General features: G+C 42.6%; 1 protein-coding gene across 1 annotated transcript in view; it reads right to left on the reverse strand.

Moving 5' to 3' along the window:
• Window positions 1-314: 314 nt before the first annotated feature.
• The window catches only part of BCAR3 (BCAR3 adaptor protein, NSP family member), a 76,917-nt gene continuing 56,206 nt past the window's right edge, over window positions 315-21,025 (reverse strand). Inside the window, 9 exon segments of the mRNA XM_075710556.1 lie at window positions 315-502; window positions 1,347-1,559; window positions 2,360-2,483; window positions 2,660-2,831; window positions 3,726-3,841; window positions 6,606-7,246; window positions 9,086-9,186; window positions 10,245-10,687; window positions 11,860-11,988. Coding sequence (XP_075566671.1) covers window positions 315-502; window positions 1,347-1,559; window positions 2,360-2,483; window positions 2,660-2,831; window positions 3,726-3,841; window positions 6,606-7,246; window positions 9,086-9,186; window positions 10,245-10,687; window positions 11,860-11,988 — 2,127 coding nt within the window.

Raw genomic sequence — 21,025 nt, forward strand, 5'->3', positions numbered from 1 at the left:
TGCTTCATTTTAATATTAAGATGCCAATGCCCTTACTCCTAGGCAGTATCAAAACATTACAACTCTGGGGAGATACAGAAAGCTGTAAGACTGTCTTACAGGGATGAGCGAACTGTTTGAAGGGATCATTAAATGACTTGGTGACACAGTAAATAAATAATTTGTTTGGAAATCAGTAGTTTTAAAACAAGTGTGCATTGTGCAGTTAAAAGTTCTAAATATCTTGTGAAACGCAAGAAGTCTGTGCAGTATCAAAATTGCCAAAGGAAAGCTAAGGTTATTTCAAGTGTATCATTTCAATAGTGTTTACAGTCTCATATACTTAATTGTTCCGCCTGCTTCACTGGAGGAGGTTCCAGCTTTCGGGAAAGTGCAGTTAAAATCTGGCTGAATTTCTCATATCTTTCATTTTGATTAACTTGTGCTCCTTTGCTGCCCCAGAGCAATCTCATTTGAAATTCTGTCTTGAAGATTTCGCTCATCTCTTCGTCTGGCTGGAAACCTAGTGAGTAAAAAGAAGCCCACAACATCACCATCAGGCAAGTTTATTATTCAGAAGAAAGGGCTTTTGAACTGTATTCCCTCCAAATAAGATAAGCTTTAGTGTGCTGGGTTCCTTTTGCACAATGATTTTAACAAGCGAGTAAAACAGTAAAAACCCCGTCCGTCTGCGACATTCGAGTAGCGCACAAGCGGCTCTAGGGCCGCTGGGACAGGCCCTCCTTCGCTCAGTTCTAATGCTCCAGGGTTGTCATTGTAGCCTGACCTTAAATACAATTACTGATGTGTACGTGCTTCCTGCAGAAATACGTGTCTCTCCCCTCCCTCAACTTTCTCACTGCAAGTTTAAAATCCAAAGTCACATTATGGACATGGTGCCGCTTTCTGGCTGCAAGCGGGCAAGATCTCAGTGTTGCATCTTGCGCCGCTGTAAAGAATCTCAACTGTGATGGGTGGTGGTCTATTTGCAAAAATCGGAGTAGGAATTTTAAATCATACATTAGACAGGAAGTTATCCTCGGTCCTTACTGTACTTCTGTTCAGTTGCTAGAAGGGTCAGCCTATTAAGTCATGAGAACTTTGAGTATGTTTAGCAAAACCGTATCCTCTCTTGCTTACTGGAGAACTGCAGCGATGAATAATTTACTGTCTGCTTTTAAACAATATTGATGTTGTCCTCAGACTGAGTTTCCCGCAGGACATATGCTATTATCTCTCAGCTCCCATGAAAGAGAAGAATTTCTTGCGCTAACTTTTAGTGGTGCTTAAGCACCAGACCTTACTCTTCAGAGCTAGCCCAGGCGTTCCCTTCACGTGCAGCAGTTTCCCCTACCAGCGCTGCCTACCTTGCAGCATCCGTTCCGCAGTCGCGCTGTACATTTCCGCGTTCTGCGCTATCTGACGAGCTGTGGCCAAGTGCCTGAGCATTATTTCGCAGCTTTGGTCAGTGCTCTCCCACAGGTCCATGCCTTCAAATACGACAGCTTGGCGTTCCATCAAGGTAACGAGAGGCATCAGCAGCGGCACCGTTACGTTGTTCTGTGGAGCACCGGCGGTCTCTGGGATAGAGAGTAACAAACGAATCGTATCATCGCACATTATAAAACCTGCTGAAGAAGGCAGTGTAGCTGCAGTGTTCCTTTTCAAAGTTGGAAACTACTCTTTGTCTTCCTTCTTTCAAATCGGCACCTTACCTCACATACACCCGTCCTCCCAGTTTCCAGTGAACTGGTTGGGTGAGACGGCCAAGGCAAATTAGTGTGGGAAAGCTGTATTTGCTACAGGAGAAGGCTCTGCTGAATTGTTAGACAGTGGCACAGAGATTTTTAACACATTTAAAATCCATTCCAATAAATTCTGTGAGGCTAAAAAGTTTCCCACCTCCCCCTCGCACCCCTTTGGAGCTGCAAAGAATCTTGATGCAGGAGCACCTGATGTGATCAGAGGAATTACCCGACTAACCCAGTCTTTGTATTTGAGGATTCGTCCTCTGATTCCAACAGGCAAAGCAAATAAAAAGCAAAATCTGCCAGAAGGAACTCTCCTCTGAGGAAGAAGGAGGTTTTTTTCCTGTCTTTGAGGCAAGATGATGCGGAGCATTTCGGTTTCTGCTCTGCAAAGAGGGAGTGTGGCTTTGGCTGGAATGCTGCATTCTGTGTGGGTACGTGCACGCACCGACGTCTGGCTGGCAGACTGCTCCCTTCTATTTAATTTTCTTACACTGCGTTATACAGCCGCACGTAGTCAGTTACGTAGGGTGTGCAGCCATCGGAACGGCGGCTGCCTCATCTCCCCGCACAGGAAAGCAGCAGTGGGAGAGTTACAAGGCTGAGGAGAAGCCAGTGTCGCTCATACTCACTGTTCCACTCCTGCTGTCCTTCATGCAAAGCTTTGCTGAACGGCTTCAGCTGTTTTTCGTACATAATGGCAGTCTGGGTGTAACGATGCCTTAGAGAGGTCCAGGTTTGTTCTAACCGGGTGACCTGTTCAACCAGAGAACAACCATTACTGACTCCGTAGCAATTCACAGGAAAAGCACGCTGCTAGTGGCAAAGCTTCTGCTCTGATGAGCTCCCTAGTCTTGAAGAAATCATATTTTAATTCAATTCAATAAACCATCAACCAACTCCGTGTTTTGGAACATAACGAGATTTCTAACCTGTGGCATTTCCAGTGCTTTCATAATGGCGGAAAACGCGTACAAATCCCCCAGAGAGTCCTTCAGCTCCACTGCGACCTGGATGATCCTGTTTAACGTTGCTGCTCTGTCTTCCAGGTTTTCTGTGCAACCCAAGACATCCACAGCTATTCCTATCGCCATGGTACTGTGCCTGTAAGTGAAACAATTTATACTACTGGGTACAAATCATTAAATTAATAGTACATTAAGCTGTACATGTGTTCAGAGAAGATCAATTCAGAGGTATATTTCCATATCTTGGTGTGCCCAGCAAACTTAACTTACCCTTACCAACATCTTTGTGTCAAGAGCAGTAATGCCATCATATGGAATAATGTATACAATGGCTTTGAATTTGTTTTTTAATAATTTTAATACGTTTTCCTAAGGTACTACTACTATACAAAATTCTGCTCAAGCAATGAATGAATGAACACTTCCTGGAAAATTGCCCCAGTTCCCTTTGTCCTCCACACTCAAATCCTGGGACCTTCCCCCTAAATTTCAGGAACCAAACTACTGCAATCTGAATCGGAGAAGCAGAAAAGCTAGACCAGGGCCAGAAGGCCCTAATTATCGCCCCTTAACTTGTGCAGAGGTTTTACAGAAAGCTTTGCTGATCATTTTTTCCCTTTACTAGATCCTCTAGCCTCTTCCCCAGCTGCAGAAGGCTACCACCTTCGGTCTCTTCCACACACGCCGAGATGCTCACCAGGTTACAGTTCCCCTGAATTTCAGTTTACCTGAGCTCTTAAAGGAGAGCTGAGCGTGTTTTAAGGACCCTGCTTTCGATACAATTCCCCTTTCCCTGTATTACATAGAATTCCCTGTATTATTTCCCAGGTATTACATGAGCTGCCCCATGACCTGAAGGAATTTTTCTCATGCAAAAAGAAGTTCTGTGCCATCTCACTAAATTATCTTCTGTACACATGAATTCAGAAAACATGCAGGAGAGCATTCTTTGAGGATACGTAGAGTACAATGTAGCAACGATCCAATCTTCTGGCTGTCTGCCCTGGAAAGAAGTAACAGGAACATTTACCTTTCAATTAGGTCAAGGCGCAGTTGATGTCCGTAAGGCAAGGTAATCAGTTCAAGACCAGAGTTCACTCCCATAATCCTCCTCATCTCTTCAGAAACTTCTAGTATCCTCGCCACCTGGCAAGTGCAAAAATTTGTGCGTGAGTTTTTAAACGAGCTTACTTAAAAAAAAAAAAACAAAAAAAACCCAAACCAAACCAAACAAACCCTATCCACGTAGACGTCCTCCAGGTTAGCGCAGGGCACACAGAGCTAGGTGCACAGCGTGCAACATTCAAATAGTCATCTAAGAAAAACTTAATTAACATATGCACATTCAGTGCCTTACACAAAGAGACCAATGAAATATTTTTTTTTTCATGATTCAGCCATCAGAAAACATATAAAAGGTGTGACCAAAATGCTTTATCAAACGTCTGTCCGCCACTTCCAGAAAGATTCAGCTGCAAGCTCCAGGAAAGGCGGTGCTCTCTTGGCCTGACCCTTGTCGGGGTGGCACTGCTCTTTGGCCTTAAAGACGTACACACGTGCTTCGCCGCCTTCGTTTCTAAAAAGACGGCTGCTCAGAGTGTTTTTGGGTCCTACTACCACAGGGTCCTCGTACGGATTAATTAGTAAAAGGACTTTAAGGAGGACACAATGGTGAGCGCCTATGTGAAAGCTGACACCCTCACCAATTTGTCTTTGCTTTTTAAACATACAGTATTAGCAATAACAATTATATATGCTAATTACAAGCAAAACCACATTAATTAGCTAATGTGAGGTTACCTGCTGGTTTAAGACCTGTATGGCGACACATTTACAAACCGATCTGCCTGCTGTTCTCTGATACGCCCATCAGCAGGCTTGCTTGGTTACGAAAAGACGACGGCAACCCAGGCCACACAAGCAGCCTCACTGGAACAAAATCCAGCACTAGAGAAACCTGTTTCGCTTCCAGAGACGCAGGCGTGATAGGAAGCCCCTGGAGACACAGCGAGTGCTGCTCCCTCGGCACCAAACGCCCTCTCAGGCATGCAAGCGGCAGACGTTCACTCCACCGCTTACCATATGGGTGCTTCTTTCATCATTAGACATGTCATTATTCAAAAGGCAAACTGAGCTACTGATGCCACGAGAAGACCTGCGAACCGCAGCCTTATCGCAGACCTCGGTACAAAGCATTTACTCGGGCCCAGTTCAGGTGCCAGTCTCATTGCATCACGCAGTTCCTCCCAGGGCAGCGGTACGCAACCAGTTCCCAAGGAACGACAGTCACTGGCTCGCAGCATCGCAAGATGAAGACAGAATAGACTGCTCTACGTGTCCCAGCTAGTTACTGTTCCTGCTCCAAAATCCAAAAAATCTGTTCCTGTAAAACTCTTCAGTGAGTCTTAATTAATTGTACAGGCTCCCACGCTTCCAGCAGGCCAGTTTCCTTGGCCCCATTCCAAAGTTTACAGGATTTAAAATAAGGAGACTAATAATGAGCTAATTGAATGCTATATATATATATATACACACACACACACACAAAAAAAACCCCTTACTACTTCTCCAAGGCATGCATATCCTATGCCTTCAAGCAACATACTCTAACAATATATTAAAAGACAATCAGGTTATTGTTATTAGGTCGAAGGAGGAAAAGGTGAATTTTGGAACTAAAACGTTAAGAGAATGCCATTACCGCTCTTGGAACCATAGTAAAGAAGCCACAGTCTATCACTTCTGAAAAACCCACGTGGAGCTGCCTTTTTCTGAGTCGCCATGCCCGCACGAAGGCTCCCTGAGCAGCAGCCAGCGCTGCTCCCGAGGAGAGAAGCCGTGTTTGCTGCTGCAGGCACTCACGCGCGCACAGCCCACCGCTGCGCCGGCGAGCTGCCCCCTTCCCAGGCCGCAGCAGCACGAGGAGCGCGCCACGGATGCGTTTCCTCCGAAGCCACCACCATTCCCACTTCCTTTCTTGTTGGCAGTGGAGTTGCCCACTAAGTAGGCACGTGTGTTGCTTCTCAAGCTGCTCTTAAAAAACCCGACCAACCAAAAACCACCCAAGCCCGTGACCCTGGGCTCCTGGAGCTGCTCCGTGGCAGGTACAGCGCTCGGCCGTCCCAGCAAAGTGGTGCAGATGCAACCGCGGTTGCATTTCTTTTATTACACGCCATCATCATCTCATAAGGAGATGACTAATCCTGTCTTTCCGTGTTTCTGATCCTATAGCTGTTCTCCAAGCCCTGCCAGCTGAACAAAGGCTACGTTGTGAAAAATAGGTCTTTGTGTTTTTATATCTTTCTAAACATTCCCACTAGCAATACAGTTCTCTCGCAGGAGAGCAATGCAGACGTCCTGACAGCTATTTTCCCACACCACGTATCCAGCTGTAAGACAGAGACTCAGACAAAGACTAGAAGAGCAGCCAGCTTTAGAAGTTCCACCGGACATCTTGTATTACAGCCAGCAGTAACAAACCAGGTAACATCTGTCTACTGTTTGCCCTTGCAAGCTAACTAGCCGTTTCCTGTCACGAGTAGTTCTCTCCACAATGGTTACAGCGTAGATGGCTCTTCCTCCAGTACAGAAGAAAGGCTGAGCCAGAGATACACGGCAACCATCAGAGATTAAAAAGATAACGGAACACTGAGAATTTGAGTCTAAAGTCAAGGATGGCAGGAGACCTTTAGTCCAAAGGGTTTGTTAATGTTCTTGTTCTTCAAATGGGGGGGGGGGGAACCAACCCAAAACAAACCCAAACTTACCCTAAAAATTCCTGCAAGCAAGTCAATATATTTATTACATTAGCTGCAAATGTACCCATTAATCTTTTCAAATCAGTTCTTTAAAAAGTCTAAACTTGCACAATATAAAATAAAATACAAGAAAATTAATTTTTTTTTTTTACCTTGCAGTCCATTCTAAGAATATGCTGTGCAATAACCTTTGGATTGTTGTTGGTGAAAAGCTCCTTAACTCTTCTTAACATTGATCGTTCCAATGGCTTGTTTTCAGGAGGAAGTAGTTTGGATTCAAAATCATTCGGTTTAAAACTAGACACCGTCTCAAAAACAGGTGCAGAAAAGATGCTGCCTTCTTCAGCCATCTCAGCTGAAGCTTCTACAGGCTCTGCAGAGTTCACTGTAGTGTCATCTTCCAGGATCATATAGTTTGTTCCAGAGTTCCTGAACGAGTGCGCTCCCCTCTCCTTTTGGGTCAGATGTTCCACGTAGCTGTTTTTCGGGCAGAGACGTTGTTTTGCGGCTGCAGGCTCTCTGGCAGGGCTTAGTTCACAGTAGTGTCCTTCTGAACCGTGGGAAGCCAAAGGAGAATCCGGGGGCTTCATCAGGGCTGCTTTGCTGGGTTTAGGTGGAGGCTTCGGACAGAGCTGACTGTCCGACCCTCGAAGAGCTTCCCCTACTTGTGACTCGGAGGTGACTTTCTGAACAACCGCGGGGCTTAGAGAAGGTTCGCTGCCTGTCCTAAATGCAGGAGGGCTTGGGCAGGAGTCTGCATCTGCTTCAGGTAATCGAGACGGGTGTCTTGAACCTGCGGGGGAAAACGGTAATTTAGAAGGCCAAAACATACAATTCCTGATGCCCGTCCCAGGGTTCATCTCAATGCTATTTCCCGAGGAAAACATTGTCAGATTACGTCAATTATTTGCTGACAAAAATGTATATGAAATTGTATTTTGAGGAATGAGCTAGCCAGCAAATTCCATTCACTTGCTGATCCTCCCAAAATCCCAGATACACAGAACAGCTGCACCATAATATTATTCTGTGGTAATGCTGACAATAATCCCAGTCCCTGCTGCATACATAGGCTATACTGTCAGAGCTGGATAGTCTCCATGGCTTGGAATAGGAGGTTTCTTTGTAACCTGATCTAGGCTATAAAAACAGAAACTTCCAGCCACACCACATAAAAGATGAGTCACTTCTGAGAATGACAAGTTTGAGATGAAAGAAAAGCTTCCCAAAGTCAAGCCTGAACCTGCGATAAGGTACAGAAGGAATGAATTTCAGGGATGCTAATCTTTTTGCTAAACAGTAGCTGATTTGAAGAGCTGGCGAAACACAGCCATATCCTTCTGGGTATTTATGCCTCAGCCTGTACTCACTGCACACGCAAACCTCGGCATCCAATATAGGACCGAACCCTACGTCGGACATTCCCAGTCTGCAGTTCTGAGTGCGTTTGCTGGTGTCTGCAGCAAAGTGGCCGGTTGCATCATGTGGGCTATACTTGTTTCCAGCTGGCTCTCAATTTACGCAGCCAACTAAACCTGCAAATCACAGCTCGTCACTGCTCGTAAGCAGTGTGGCACCAGAACCTGCTCGGAGGACCCCCTGACAAAATGCACAGCAGTACTCTTCAGATTAACTGTTTTAGTACAAAAAGAAAAGTTTTCGCAGCCATGGATTGGATCAAGATAATCGATGCCATTACAGATGGACAGAAACTTGTTTTATGAATGTCTGTTCATCCCACTGTTAAACACAGGCACACACCCTGTCCGTCAAAATACAGTCTCACTAGACAAATACTGAATATTAGCTTTGTCTCGAGAAGGCTTTCCACAACAGGCACTATAAATTTTAACAGCTACCGTATTCAAAATGACCGGCAGCCCTGGAAGTCAAACACGAGAATTTGTCCACAGGGGAACAGATGCATCATTGCAAGCTTCCTCACACAGTCTTGTTAGTTTGGAAACAATTGCTTAAACCTCTGAAGAATCCGAGAGAGAAAAAGCCAGGATCAACAACTGACCAAGTGTCGGTACACCCTGTGTCACTGGGGTAAGACAGTGACAGTGGCCGTGGAACCAGACAGCAGCAAAGGTGTTGAAAGGAATGAAAAACAGAAGGGATGGGAGGGAGAGAGAGATTGAGAGAGACAGAAGGACAGAAGCAAATACAAAAGCCATGGTGGTGCTTTTTTCCCCGGTGAGGAACACTACCACATCTGCATACTTTACCCTGAGAAAAAGCCGTTACCAGGATTTCCATGAAACGCCGCTTCTACTTAATAGACTTCTGTCAGAATGGCATGAGTGAAACTTGGGCTTGTAAAGCAGAGGTGAGGAAAGGTAATACTGTCAGAAGGGATATGAACGCCAACTGTAGCTGTCATGTTTTTGGTGTGGAAGCCTGCCGAGTTGTGTGCCAAGGTACTCAACTAGCCGGCGCACTGTACATAAAAAGCTGTCCCAAGGAATTACGGAGCAAGCATGTCGCTAACACAGCTTGCACTGGCCATTAAATATAACTGTATGTACAGTACTCGGAACACTCAGCAGCCTCCCCGTGGTCTGAAGTGCAACGGACCACCTGGGCACACACAGATTCTAAGTGTGAAACATTTAGTTACGAGACGTACCTATCAGCAGATAGCTCTCTGACTGGTGAGCCTTTAGAGGGAATCTTTTCTCCAGAACATGATCCAAGCTAGCTGGCTGGCTACCGCTTTTTTCTTTGTTTCTAGGGTAAACAAAAATGCAAACAAAAACATGTCAATATATCCAACACTCTTAACATACGTAACTAATTGCCAGAATGTATCATAACCAGGGCAAGGATCATTAGCTTTCCACCTGGGCAGCTTATGAGAATAAAAGGTACTTCATGCTGTTGTGGTAGCAATGAAATGGGCTGTAATAACGCGTGACCCTGCAGCGTTTGTGAGGGTGTTTCTTTGAATGTTGAGACTTTTTAATGGAACATTTGATTGGGACACTGAAATTAGGATCCATTATCCCACGCTTGGTATTTCTATTGCGGAAGTCAAATATGGAAAGAAAGACTTCTCTGGAGCAGCAGCAAGATTTTATTTTAATCCTTTGTCTTACACTGCTCAGGATTTGCCAAGTCACTGAAGAACAAGTTGCACTGCTGTTGTGCTTCCAGAGTCTACATTTGCTCCCGCTCTGTGGATTCCAAATGAGTTATCCCTTCCCCCTCGCCAACGTGCACCAACTTGCAAATGGAGAACCAGAGCCAAAGCCGTCACCATCTTTAAGCAACTAATCCCTTTGGAACTGCAGACGGGCATCTTGTTTTTCCAAAGATATTTTCAAAATCTGATTATTGCGCTCATTTACCAGTCTGCTAGAATGACTTTTTTTTGCTAGGCTAATCAAACGGCATTCAGGAAGCACTATTTTGTCGCTATTGTAAGGCAAATATCAGGGGTGAGAGCCTCCCCATAAGCCTGGGCCATGCTCGGGGTCTCACGATGAGTGAAGAATGTGTGCAGCCTTGCTGCTTACACCATGGCTTCATCCATCCCTGCTTGTTTTACCTCCTTAACGTAGCTTAAATTTTCTAAAGATCAAGCCCCATAACCACAAAGTAGTTGGCATCTTCTTAACAACGTCAGGAAGTTTCAAAAAATCAGGCCCTAAAAAAATCCTTTGCTAAAAATCAGCGAGCCCTCTCGCCTCGCCTTCCATCTAAATCAGTGAAAATTCACATCACCTGCAGCGGGAGCTGGTAGAGTTACCTCATTTCCCTCCACAAGTACAGCAAAATTAAAGTACCTCAAAAGATTTCCTCTGGGTATGCTCTGCTCCGGGGATTGCATGCTGGATATACCAAGACTCAGCCTTTTTGCAGCTTCTGTTTTTCTTTCAGGGATACTTGGCTCTTTTTGTCGGACTGGAGTTACACCATACTTTTCTTCTAGACACCTGAGAGGCACAGTCCTGTTGATAGGCTGAAAAATAATTGCTCCGCTCTGCTTTGATATCGGTGTGCGATTCCCAACATAGTATCTTACTAAGCCGGGGATACTGTCGAAACTTTCAAGTTCAAACTGATATTGAACACGGCAGTAGGCTTCATTGAGTCTTAGAACTGTTCTGTTGATTTTAAAATGCTGAGAGCTATTTTTCCACTGACAGGTAAGAACAAAGTTCCCAGGACTGGAGAGAGAATCCCTAATCAGAAAATCTCCATCTCTCTGAACTAGGCCTTCTGCCACCTTTGAGGAAAAAGAATTATACAAAAGAAAAAAAAAAAAAAACAACAAACTTTCAGAATCAGAAAACAAGTTGTCAAACAACACATCACAACTAAATATTCTCAAACATAGGGCTTAATTTGGCTGCTCTGGGAGGACAGACAAAGCCAGAAATACAAAGCAAAGCATGAAGGGTGGTAGGAGAATGATGTCTCCAATTCTAAAATTAGGAGCTCATCCCACAGCAGAGATCTGGAGGGGCTTCTTGGAAAACGCCCAGCAGCCAGAAGCATGACCCATTTTTGCATATATGTCTCTTCTAGTTTGCTAATAGAAAATAAGGCCTGAAGGGAAAGCAAAGACTCAGGATTTTTAGAGTTTAAAGCATCTGACTAGACGGTCACACTGAAGTTTAGAAGCCATTACTACAGGACCCCCGAAATTGTCCTTTCATTATTACCTTCAGTGACAGAAGCTTTCATTTTTCATTCTTTGTGAATACTGCATAGTACTAGGAAGCATCAGAAAAATCCTGTTTTTCTGTTTTGAGTTAATCCTTTCATGTGACAAACTACGCCTCTAAGAGTTAATGTTAAGTGCAGCGGACGTGGCTGCTGTGCCGCTCTCCTTATTTAGGTGACGGGCAGCAGGCAGCTCGCGGCGCTGGTGGGAGCCGGGTACGCGCCGGAGGGAGCTCCAGGTGCTCTGGGAACCTAAGCTCTGATCCAATGACAGCTCTAACACGGTTTTAACTACGATTGTAAGGATCAAAATTCAATTGTTGCACAGATTTTGTTGTGCGGTTTTTTTTCCCTCCCTCCCCCAAACTCCAAGCGCAAGAAAGAAAATAAAACAACATTTTAACTTCGGTTAAGAATACTGAACCAAATTAATGTTGGTGTGTCTGAACAATACGTGGGGATAGTATGCTCATATAAAGCTTAAGCTCCATTTCTGCCTTTATTCAGTGCACACAAATATTGAAATATCTGTATTTTCCACCAGCGTCTGCCCTGAATCCTTCCTCACCCTCCTTTTATGCCAAGCCGTGATAAATACCATAGCTTTCACATGAATAAGCATTATGTTTCTACTAAATTAATGCGGATATCAGAGTTATGTATAGTACTTTAGTGCAATTCTGCTTGCCTATAAAAGCTCAAAGCACATTTGGCAATGCAAAGACCATGTACCTGCCGAGGAATACGTCCGTGGTACCAGGCATGGCTACGCAGGTCTTCACTACTTAGCTGCAGTTCTTCCTCTAACTCCTTCTTCAGTTTTTCTGGGCTGTTGTCTGTAACTTGCCTCTCCCTAGAAAACTGCAATAAAAGATTAAAAGCTTCAACTGTGCCAAGTTTAGTGGTTAACATTTTACCTGGGTTATAACTTCCATCACATGGTCTGCACCAGCCACTGGAATGCAGGTGCTGCCTTGAGCAGGCTGGCTTGGCTTCGCTCTCTGGATTGTGTTTGCAAAATCCAGCATTCGGTGAGATAACGTGATTGTTTTAGGCTGCACAGAACAAAGTGTTCTGTCTGTACACCAAGCTAATAATGACACACCTACAAAGTCCCTTCTCTTACTTCCTCTTCCCAATAAGAATTCTAACTCTATCCAAAAAAAACAGAGCTGGACCCAAATGCCCTGCTCTAATATTCTTCCTCCTGCTTAAAATGCCATTTTAAATTCAGATTCTTCCCACACACCCCCCAGCTTTGAACCCATCCAATTAAGAACGTTCCAAATGCATCAAGACAGGCTAACCTGGCCATACGTAGTTGTTCAGTATTTCTGACATAATTGTTTAGTATTTCTGTTGCACTAAAAAAAAGTTTGCCACAATAAATTTTCAACCTTAAAGGGCTTACTTCTAATGGTCATTAAATCTGCATGTCCAAGGTGTTGTCTTCGTAAGGGGAAAAAAGTTTTGCTGCCCCTTAGCACAAAAAGCATGCGATCTACTTGGAGACACCTCCATCACCACTACACAACTACTATAATAAGATTTTCTGGAAAATTTCAGTCTTCATCTGTTCTTTGAGTACAGTTTCCACGCGGGACCACTCTGGCTCACTAGTCCTCCTCGTGCAAGCGGCGCTGCTAACAAGGTAAGGCGCAGGATCTTCTCTAGAGAGTTGTCACGTCCTCATTCATAAGCACGCAGTGGAGGGAAGTTCTTCGGACTTCCTTACATTCTCCAAGGGCTGGGAACTCCAGCCCATCTTTACTGTTGCTGAAGAGTTCCAAAAGCCTAAGATACCCAAGGTTCGTTGCAGGGAACGTGTTCTACATTGACGAAAGAGTCAGAGTACACCCTCTCTTAAAAGAAAATACATTTTTAAAAAGAGAGAGGGAGAGAGAGGGGGGCCTCCAGCTGGAGAGCAGACTGAAGCGCAACATTTTCCCCCAGTGCATTAGGGATTTTTTTTCTTAGCTCTGGCTATGAGCCAAAGCTCACAGGTTCCCTTTCACTGACACACTGATGTAAATATGCAACACATGCATTATTTAAAAAAGAACTGGGAATGCTCGCCCACCAATCCTATTCTTTCCGTGAACGCTGCTCTCTATAGCATTTTCATCTTCATATTGAGTACTCCCAGCACCTAACCGTGGGAGCAGGTGGCATACATTTAGCGCTTCTTTCAACCATCCTCCCTGCAATTTCAAGCAGACTGAATTACAACAGATTACTAGACAGCAGATTTTTGGTGGAATAATGCCAGAAGAGGCATCCTGCTGCCAAGACTATTTAAACGTGCTGGGAGCCCAGGGAAATTGTGAGATAAATTCTCCTCTTCTCTCTGCTTTTCTCAGAGAAAACTAAGGCTTCTCCTAGACAAACACAAATGAGCATAGTAGCTTTTACGGGAAGGCAACAGATAAAAACAACGTGGTAAAGAATCGCTTTTCACCTCCGTTTTGCTTCTGTGAACCATAACAGGGTGGTATTTATCCATACAAATGTGGTTCAAAGCGGACAATCATTTTCAACAAGGGGTAAATCATTTGTGCTTTTTGTACAGTGAAGGTCTTCCGCCAACTCCTCCCAAGCTTTACGAGAAGAAAAGCCTGCAGGAGCAAACCGTGCCACAAAGGCAGACCTTCACTGCAAGGGCTCTTTCATGAAACCATGCCCAACATGGTGAAGAGATTAAGTTACTGGTGAAGAGATTAAGTTACTGGGTGTAGGAAGAGTCATAGAAGAGGCTTGATGAGGACTGGAGTCCAAAAGCCTATCAAAGTATCAAAACACAGTCAAGCAAGGCCAAAAATCCCCCCCTCCACTCCAAACCCCTGTGACCTACCACACTAACGTAGCTGAAGGACTAGTGCCACATGCCTCTCGCCTTTGATTCCCAACTCCAAGGGCTGGGTACCCATTTAAGGCTGACTGGCACTGGTTCCAGAATTAACGGTTAACCATTCCACTACCACGTCTTACAGAACGATAGCAAGTATTAGAGCATTTCCATCAGCTGAAGGCAGAGCAACAGCACACAAGTTGAGAGTCCGTTTTTCAAGAGCACCTTTCCCCTGACCGTGGGGGAGGAGAACTTTTAAAGTATCCCCTCCAATCTAGATAACAGCGTTCGGCTGTAATGGTATGCAAGTCTTTTACATTCATAGCTGTGTGTTTTGCTGACCTTCTGCAAGGAACTACCACTTTTATGTGAACTGCATATAAGTTTTTGAAAGATGCTTTTGACTGAATAGAGATCTTAAAAAAAAAAAAAAAAAAGCAAAACAAACCCCGAGCTACTGTACAAATTGTTACCATCATTCCAAAAACATCTCACTGTACCTCAGTGGTAGGCAAAGCTACTGTAAATGGAACGGACTATAGCATGCAAATGCAATACCTGCATTTTCTTAGGAGAGCTAGATTCTTAGCCAACAAACAGGGCTATAGGTCTTTGCGTACGGACTAATTTCATCCATTGTACTGACACAAATTATCTTAAAAAAACAGGCTGATCAAGTTACAGATACCCATGAATTACAAATACAGCAGAGAAACCTAGAATTTCTTCTGGTGGTTAAATGGATTTTTCACTTCTCGAATGAACGTAATGAGACACATATTGCACTTGAATTCGACCTAACAACACAACAAGAAAAACATTTAAGGAATCCAGACCAACTAAATTGTTAACGTTCATGATTACTGGTTTGTTAAAAATCCTCTCCAGCATGGTCTACCACACTGAGCACGCTCTGATTGCCAGAGGTCAGACATCTCCCGAGATGAAGCAAACATGCTTAAATAACCCTTATGCAACTCTGAACTTAGTGGAAGAACTCCTGTGGCTAGCGCAAATCCCAAAATACACAGGGGGGAAACTGCCTAGGTAAGCAAGTTCAGTAATAGCAAGTCTTCCTGGACAGTTTGTTGTTGGCCAAGACCGATTTCTTATACAACCTACATCCATTAAAGGAGAAGTGTGACCGATGAACCGTCCGTGATCGTACCAGCCTATGCCTTTCTATTCTAAACACAAGGCCTCTGGTCCTACAAGAATCTCTGCGTACACCGAACTTCCCATCGCGCAAGTAAGGACTCAAACATCCCTCCAGGCACAGCCTACGCAAGCACGTTAGTCTGTAAATAAGGAAGAGCGTAAGCTTAGAACAGCGTAATTAGCTATGCCAATGGACTTTCTTTTAAAAGAAAAGGTGACCGATTCCACACAACGTGACGCAGATACTTCAGCCTCGTTTCCCAATAGCACGCAAAAGTTAACAGACAGTAATGGTTTGCTGTAAATTTGCACTAACTTCATAGCGACAAACCTTCATTTAGTAGTATGTCCTCTGTTTACTCGTCTAAGACATTTTTTTTTGGCTCCTGCCCAATGACAGAAAGAAACCTGAATTTACATTTACAGTTAGATAGTGAAGTGGATGGTAAAAAGAAATTTAAAAAAAAAAAAAATCTGAAAAAATCTTCAAAAAAATTTGAAGACTTCAGTATATGCTGCAACAAAACATAGTTGAAGCGACGCAGGGAAGCTTCCAGTATAAATTCTTTAGGATTTCCAAATAGTAACAACCCTGTCAGAGATCCCTGGAATATAAAAGCAAATCAAGTCAACAGAACTCTTTTCAAATACAGATGCTCTTCCTGACCTACAAAGAACTCACCCTAAGTATGTGCTTTCCAGAACCATTTGTTCAAATTTTAGTCACATTGTTTCCAGCCCAGGTCCTATTTTAAGATATTCCTGCCATACTGAGTTTTTGTGAACAGGTCTTTAAAATACAAAACTATTTAGCAATACAATATTATCAACCTCCAGCAAAAGCCCTCAATCCTACTTACATACCCAATGGAAAACCTGGAGAGCCAGGAGTTTAGAAAGGGGAAAACAATTTCCAGTCAGTACAGTTATTTTAGTGTTTTTAATAAATGCCACGCAAGTTTATTATATTTCACAAAGGATTTCTACTTCAGGGCCATTAAACTAAAAGCAGACTGTGCTTACAGATGTAACAAGCTACCCTTGATGTTACATGTTATTTTACATTTTTTTCAGGCAAATATTAACCTAGCGTACCAAAACCTGGAAAATATCCAAGTTTAAGGAAGTAAAACATCAAAATATGATCTTTTTCAGGGTAAATTTAAAGAGGACTTGACCTACCACAATATATAGTACCTATGAAACTTGTGAACACATTTTAATGGGAATTTCTCACAATAATCTGTTGTTTGTGCATGCAAGGGGTTACTTCCATTTGAGTGTTTGGCACTCTCCAAAGGCAGCTCACTGTATCAAGCTCTTGTGTCAACCATCCTAGCTGAATTTATCATGTTAAATTAGAATAATTTTTAATTGTGCTGAATAATCTACTGTATGAGTTTGGTGGTAAACCAAACAGAAGTCCCACAGTTATTTCTGTTGCCTACTGGCAGTGGGTTCTTTCTCCAGTTCGTATCTGCAACAACTCCAGTGAAGTACGTGTATCAATGGAATATCAAAATAGCTGAGAGGAGGATCACACAGGTTTCTACATATATACCTAAAGTTGCATCATATGTGTTCTAGCTTTCCTGGCTTACCTCAATTGTTATTAATTAATTCATCTTTAAGGTGATCAAGTGGTTTTTTTTTTTTAACTCTGGGTTGTTTTTGGTGGGTGTTTGGGGGTGTTTTTGTTGTTTGTGGTTTTTTTTTTTTTAAAAACAGCTTGAATTTTACTTTTTAGACACAGTTTGGAAGTGGTCCAAAATCTGTCATGCTAGATCATCTCCTTCAGTTCTGATAATGCAGAATTTCATATCACCTCTCTTTGTAGCCTTCTGGCAAAGTATTATTTACTTAAAACACAGCCAAGGACTGTTACAGGTACATGGCTAAAGGTGGCCACATTTCCATCCAATCTCAATTATTTCCTGGCACTTTGCACAGCTCTGCCAGCTGATATTTAAATTAGCCCAACAGGAAGCCTTGGAACCACCCGATTTCCTGTTGCCTTGGAGGTTTCAAGATAAAAAGAGATAATTATTAGGGATACATGAGAACAGCTCTGTGAAAACTGAAGTGTGATCTGATGGAGGAAGTAAGTCAAGCCAGTACCTTTCCTAAACTTTTAATAAATGTACTGTACCTAGCTAAATAAAAATCTATTATAGCTTTCTCCCAAATCCATCTTTTCTCCAACACTGGAGGCCACCTACTTTTGCTTAAGTGCACCATGAACTCTGAAGTACAACTTTCTGACCCTGTAACACCACTAGGTCCTGCAGAATCTCCAAATAGATGAGGAGAGATGGGAGATACTTTGTGATTCAGCAAAAACTTAAATTTTGTGAGATTTACATAGCTTTTAGCCAAGTGGATAATTTAACAGAAAGACCAGTCAACAGAAAATGTGGTGGGGATGCTGGGGCAGGGACAGGAAATACCAAGAGGGAAGACAAAGATGTGAAATGAGAATGAAGGGAGGGGACGCATAGACACAGAACACTAAAAACAGCTGGAAAAGTGAAAAATTAATGAAATTCTTCTATTTCCAAACCACTAGAGAGCAATCAATTTGTTCATACAGAAAATGAACATTTTATTGTCAAAGTTCCAATTCTGGATTAAGATATACCTCACTGGCTGCAGAGACCCCTTAATTCTCTAACGCTGTGCTCTTGTCATCCTGATCAGACTGCCTGCCTGGCACTGAGTACAAGCATTTTAAAATATACAGTGGCATCAATTTATAATAGGTTTTAATTTTATTTATAGCGAGTACAATGTATTTCATTTCGCTTACAACTCTACTAATCGGCCACCAAAAGCAACAGACTTGCACTAGGCATTTCAAAGAATACCCACGTGGAACCAGACCCGCCAGCTTTGTTTGGAAACATTCTTGTCGGCCCTTATTTTCTCCTGTACAAGAAAGTAGTATCATCGGCCAAGAACTTACAAAGTGACAAGAACGTGCAGACAGAGTTATTTCTGAAATAGTTATTTTGAGAAAGAACTAATGGGGAAAAAGGGAGTTTTCTAAGTTCAAGAAACCATTTTCTGATTAACTCGGACATTTTGAACTACAACTAAGGCGAAGTTCTTCGCAGGGGTGGTTTTCTCTTATATTCCAGATCGCACAAAGTTCACGCAGGACTATAACAAGTGGTATGTTAAGTAATGGGAGGTACAAAACGGATGATAAGTCGCTTTGCATAGATGACTGCCAATTTCTGCAGGACTTTATTTTCTAGTGGCTTAATTGCTTGCTTGAGACATGGAACAAATAATATATAAACTTTTGCCATGCCCAAGATACAGGAGAGAAATCTTGACCTAATCAGAGAGATTAATTAATACAGGAGAATGGCAATTTTGAAGCCACAAGATTTCTGTGTGCTTGTTTAGGTAACAGGTGACCACTTTGAGGTTACTGATGAAAGGATAACGTATCACTGTGAAAACATCCATCGTGACTGCGACGGCTCTTTAAAATCAAATAAACTCCGTCATGTGCATGTCCTCAGTCCACCACTATGAACAACGTAACCTGCCTGGCATTCACAGAAAAGTGGTCATTTTCTACTAAGTAATGAGGTATTTGTTTGGGAGGAGGAAAATAAAAAAGGCTTTTAGTACCAAGTCCAGTCTAATGTTAGCTGAAGGTAATGGAAAGACTTAATTCTAGTGGACTCTGCATCCACCTGCCACTACAACACTACACTGATAACAATTCCTTAATTTTCTAGGTGACCACATTCAGATCTCGGAGGACAGCCTCATTTCTGGAATACGGATCCTGAGAAATCCTGAGTTTAGAGTTAGGCAAATCCTAACCTCCTCACTCAGTGACCCCAAGGATTTTGACTACCAAATCTAAAGGATTTTAGAAGTTCGGTAGGGTTTTTGTTTTATTCTGGGAAATACCTAAATGAAAGGTATTACCAAGAAGTTAAATGCATAAATACCTACTGGACAATGTTCTCATTCCCATTGAACAGGAATCGCTTACAGAGCACTCTGCTACCTATATGTGATAGAGGGTATACTGCAGTGAAAATTTGATAAACTTTATAAAATTACCACAGGAAATTGAAAAAAATTATACAGCATAAGACTCATCAAAACTCAAACTCAGCAGCAAGACAATGGGGAATCAAAGTTCAGGGAGCTACACAAAATTTTGCATCATTTTGGTAAGTCAGTCTTTTCCCGTCTGGCCCTCTCCAACAACAACAAATCTAACATCAAAAAGGCAGACCCGCAATGCTGGGCGGTGATGACTTGTAAACTCATGTTATCAAATCGAACTGCCTCCACATACATGCTGAAACTGGATACATGAAGCCCGAGGATGCCAGTGAAACAGATTTAGATCATCACATACTGAAGAAATATTAAGATCTGCTATCTATAAAAAGTGTTTGCAATTCATCCAAGATAAGAGATGGCACTTGCAATCAGTAGCTGCTTATAAAAGGCTACTTACGCATGCCACATTCACAGCATTAGTACATTACCCAGTAATGAGCTAGATCAACGTGCTGGAAGTTTTAAAACTTGGCAGTCCTGATAATTTGAGTGGCTTTCCCCTTTTGCGCAGCTTCAGCTGAGGGTGAATCACAGCAGAGAATTAAGAATGAAAATACCTGAACTTCAAGGTCTTTCCCTCCGATTGTGACAACCATACTAACTAGAACTAAAAAAAACCCGTCTTGTGGCAAAGTTAGCTTTATTAATTTAGACATCTTCATTTCTTAAGTCACCATTTATCACTCATTTAGTCTTAACTTAAGAATTAAGTTAAAAAATGCAAAAATTAAAGAACAATATTTTGGCTTGGAAGCGGTGTAAGTCACAACTTAGAATTCTCTTTTCACTTTCTTTTTTTAACCACAAACAGGAACCCCTCGCCTTGAAGTTTCTCTTTATTTTCCTCAAATGTAGAAGCTGACCATAACTGTATACAGCTATTAAAACCTAATGGGATTGTAAAAGATACCGACACATGGTAACTGAAGAATGAGTTGATCCAAGTTCAGATCTTCTGCACCGATCATATTTTCTATTAATGTATGGGAAAACAGACCAAACATCTGCTATTGAGATCCTAATTTCACACGCTAAAATTAAGTAGAGCAAAAAGTGAGTGCTCAAGTGCTGTACTGCGTCCTGTGCTTTGATGGGACTCAACGAGGCATCTCTGAGCTTGGCCGCATACCATTTTCAATTAAATTGGACAACACAATTACAATGAATTTATCTCGGTGCAGCAAAAAATCTGAATCCCTCAGAGGTAGCTGCAGACTTCAGCATGCTCATTTATGGATCAATTTGGTCTTTTATTACAATTGTAACTCTACTATTAAAACTAACAATGTCATCTAATTACACAAACTGATTTTGCTTGAAGTGGTATGTTTTCACAAACTAAGTAAGACGACGACTCGGGCTCAGGGGTTCACACCATCCTTAGGCACCGTGGCATTGCACGGAACGTACATCATTTGGCCCCAAGGTGCAGACCTTACTTGATTTGACCACCAGCTGTTTCTATACCTACAGCCACTTTCTCTTCAGCAGACGCACCCCAGTTTCCTACCATCACAACTTCTTAAAATAGCAGTTCATCAGATTCAACTAATGCTAAATCTGCATGCTGGAACGCATGCATTCAGATGTATTTTAAATGGTGCAAATCTCTTTAAATAGAACCTTATTTTTGAAAGAGCCCAGCTGTAATTTGTTTCTACATAAAAGGTTTTATTTTTTACCCTCCATACAGCAAACACTATTAATGTTTCAGTTTCTCTGGAGACTATATGGATTAGACTAAATGGAAAGTTGCCATGACAACACCACCGTTATTTTAGGTATTAGAAATTCATG

Source organism: Pelecanus crispus, chromosome 5 (assembly GCF_030463565.1).
Source record: "Pelecanus crispus isolate bPelCri1 chromosome 5, bPelCri1.pri, whole genome shotgun sequence".
NCBI lineage: Eukaryota > Metazoa > Chordata > Aves > Pelecaniformes > Pelecanidae > Pelecanus > Pelecanus crispus.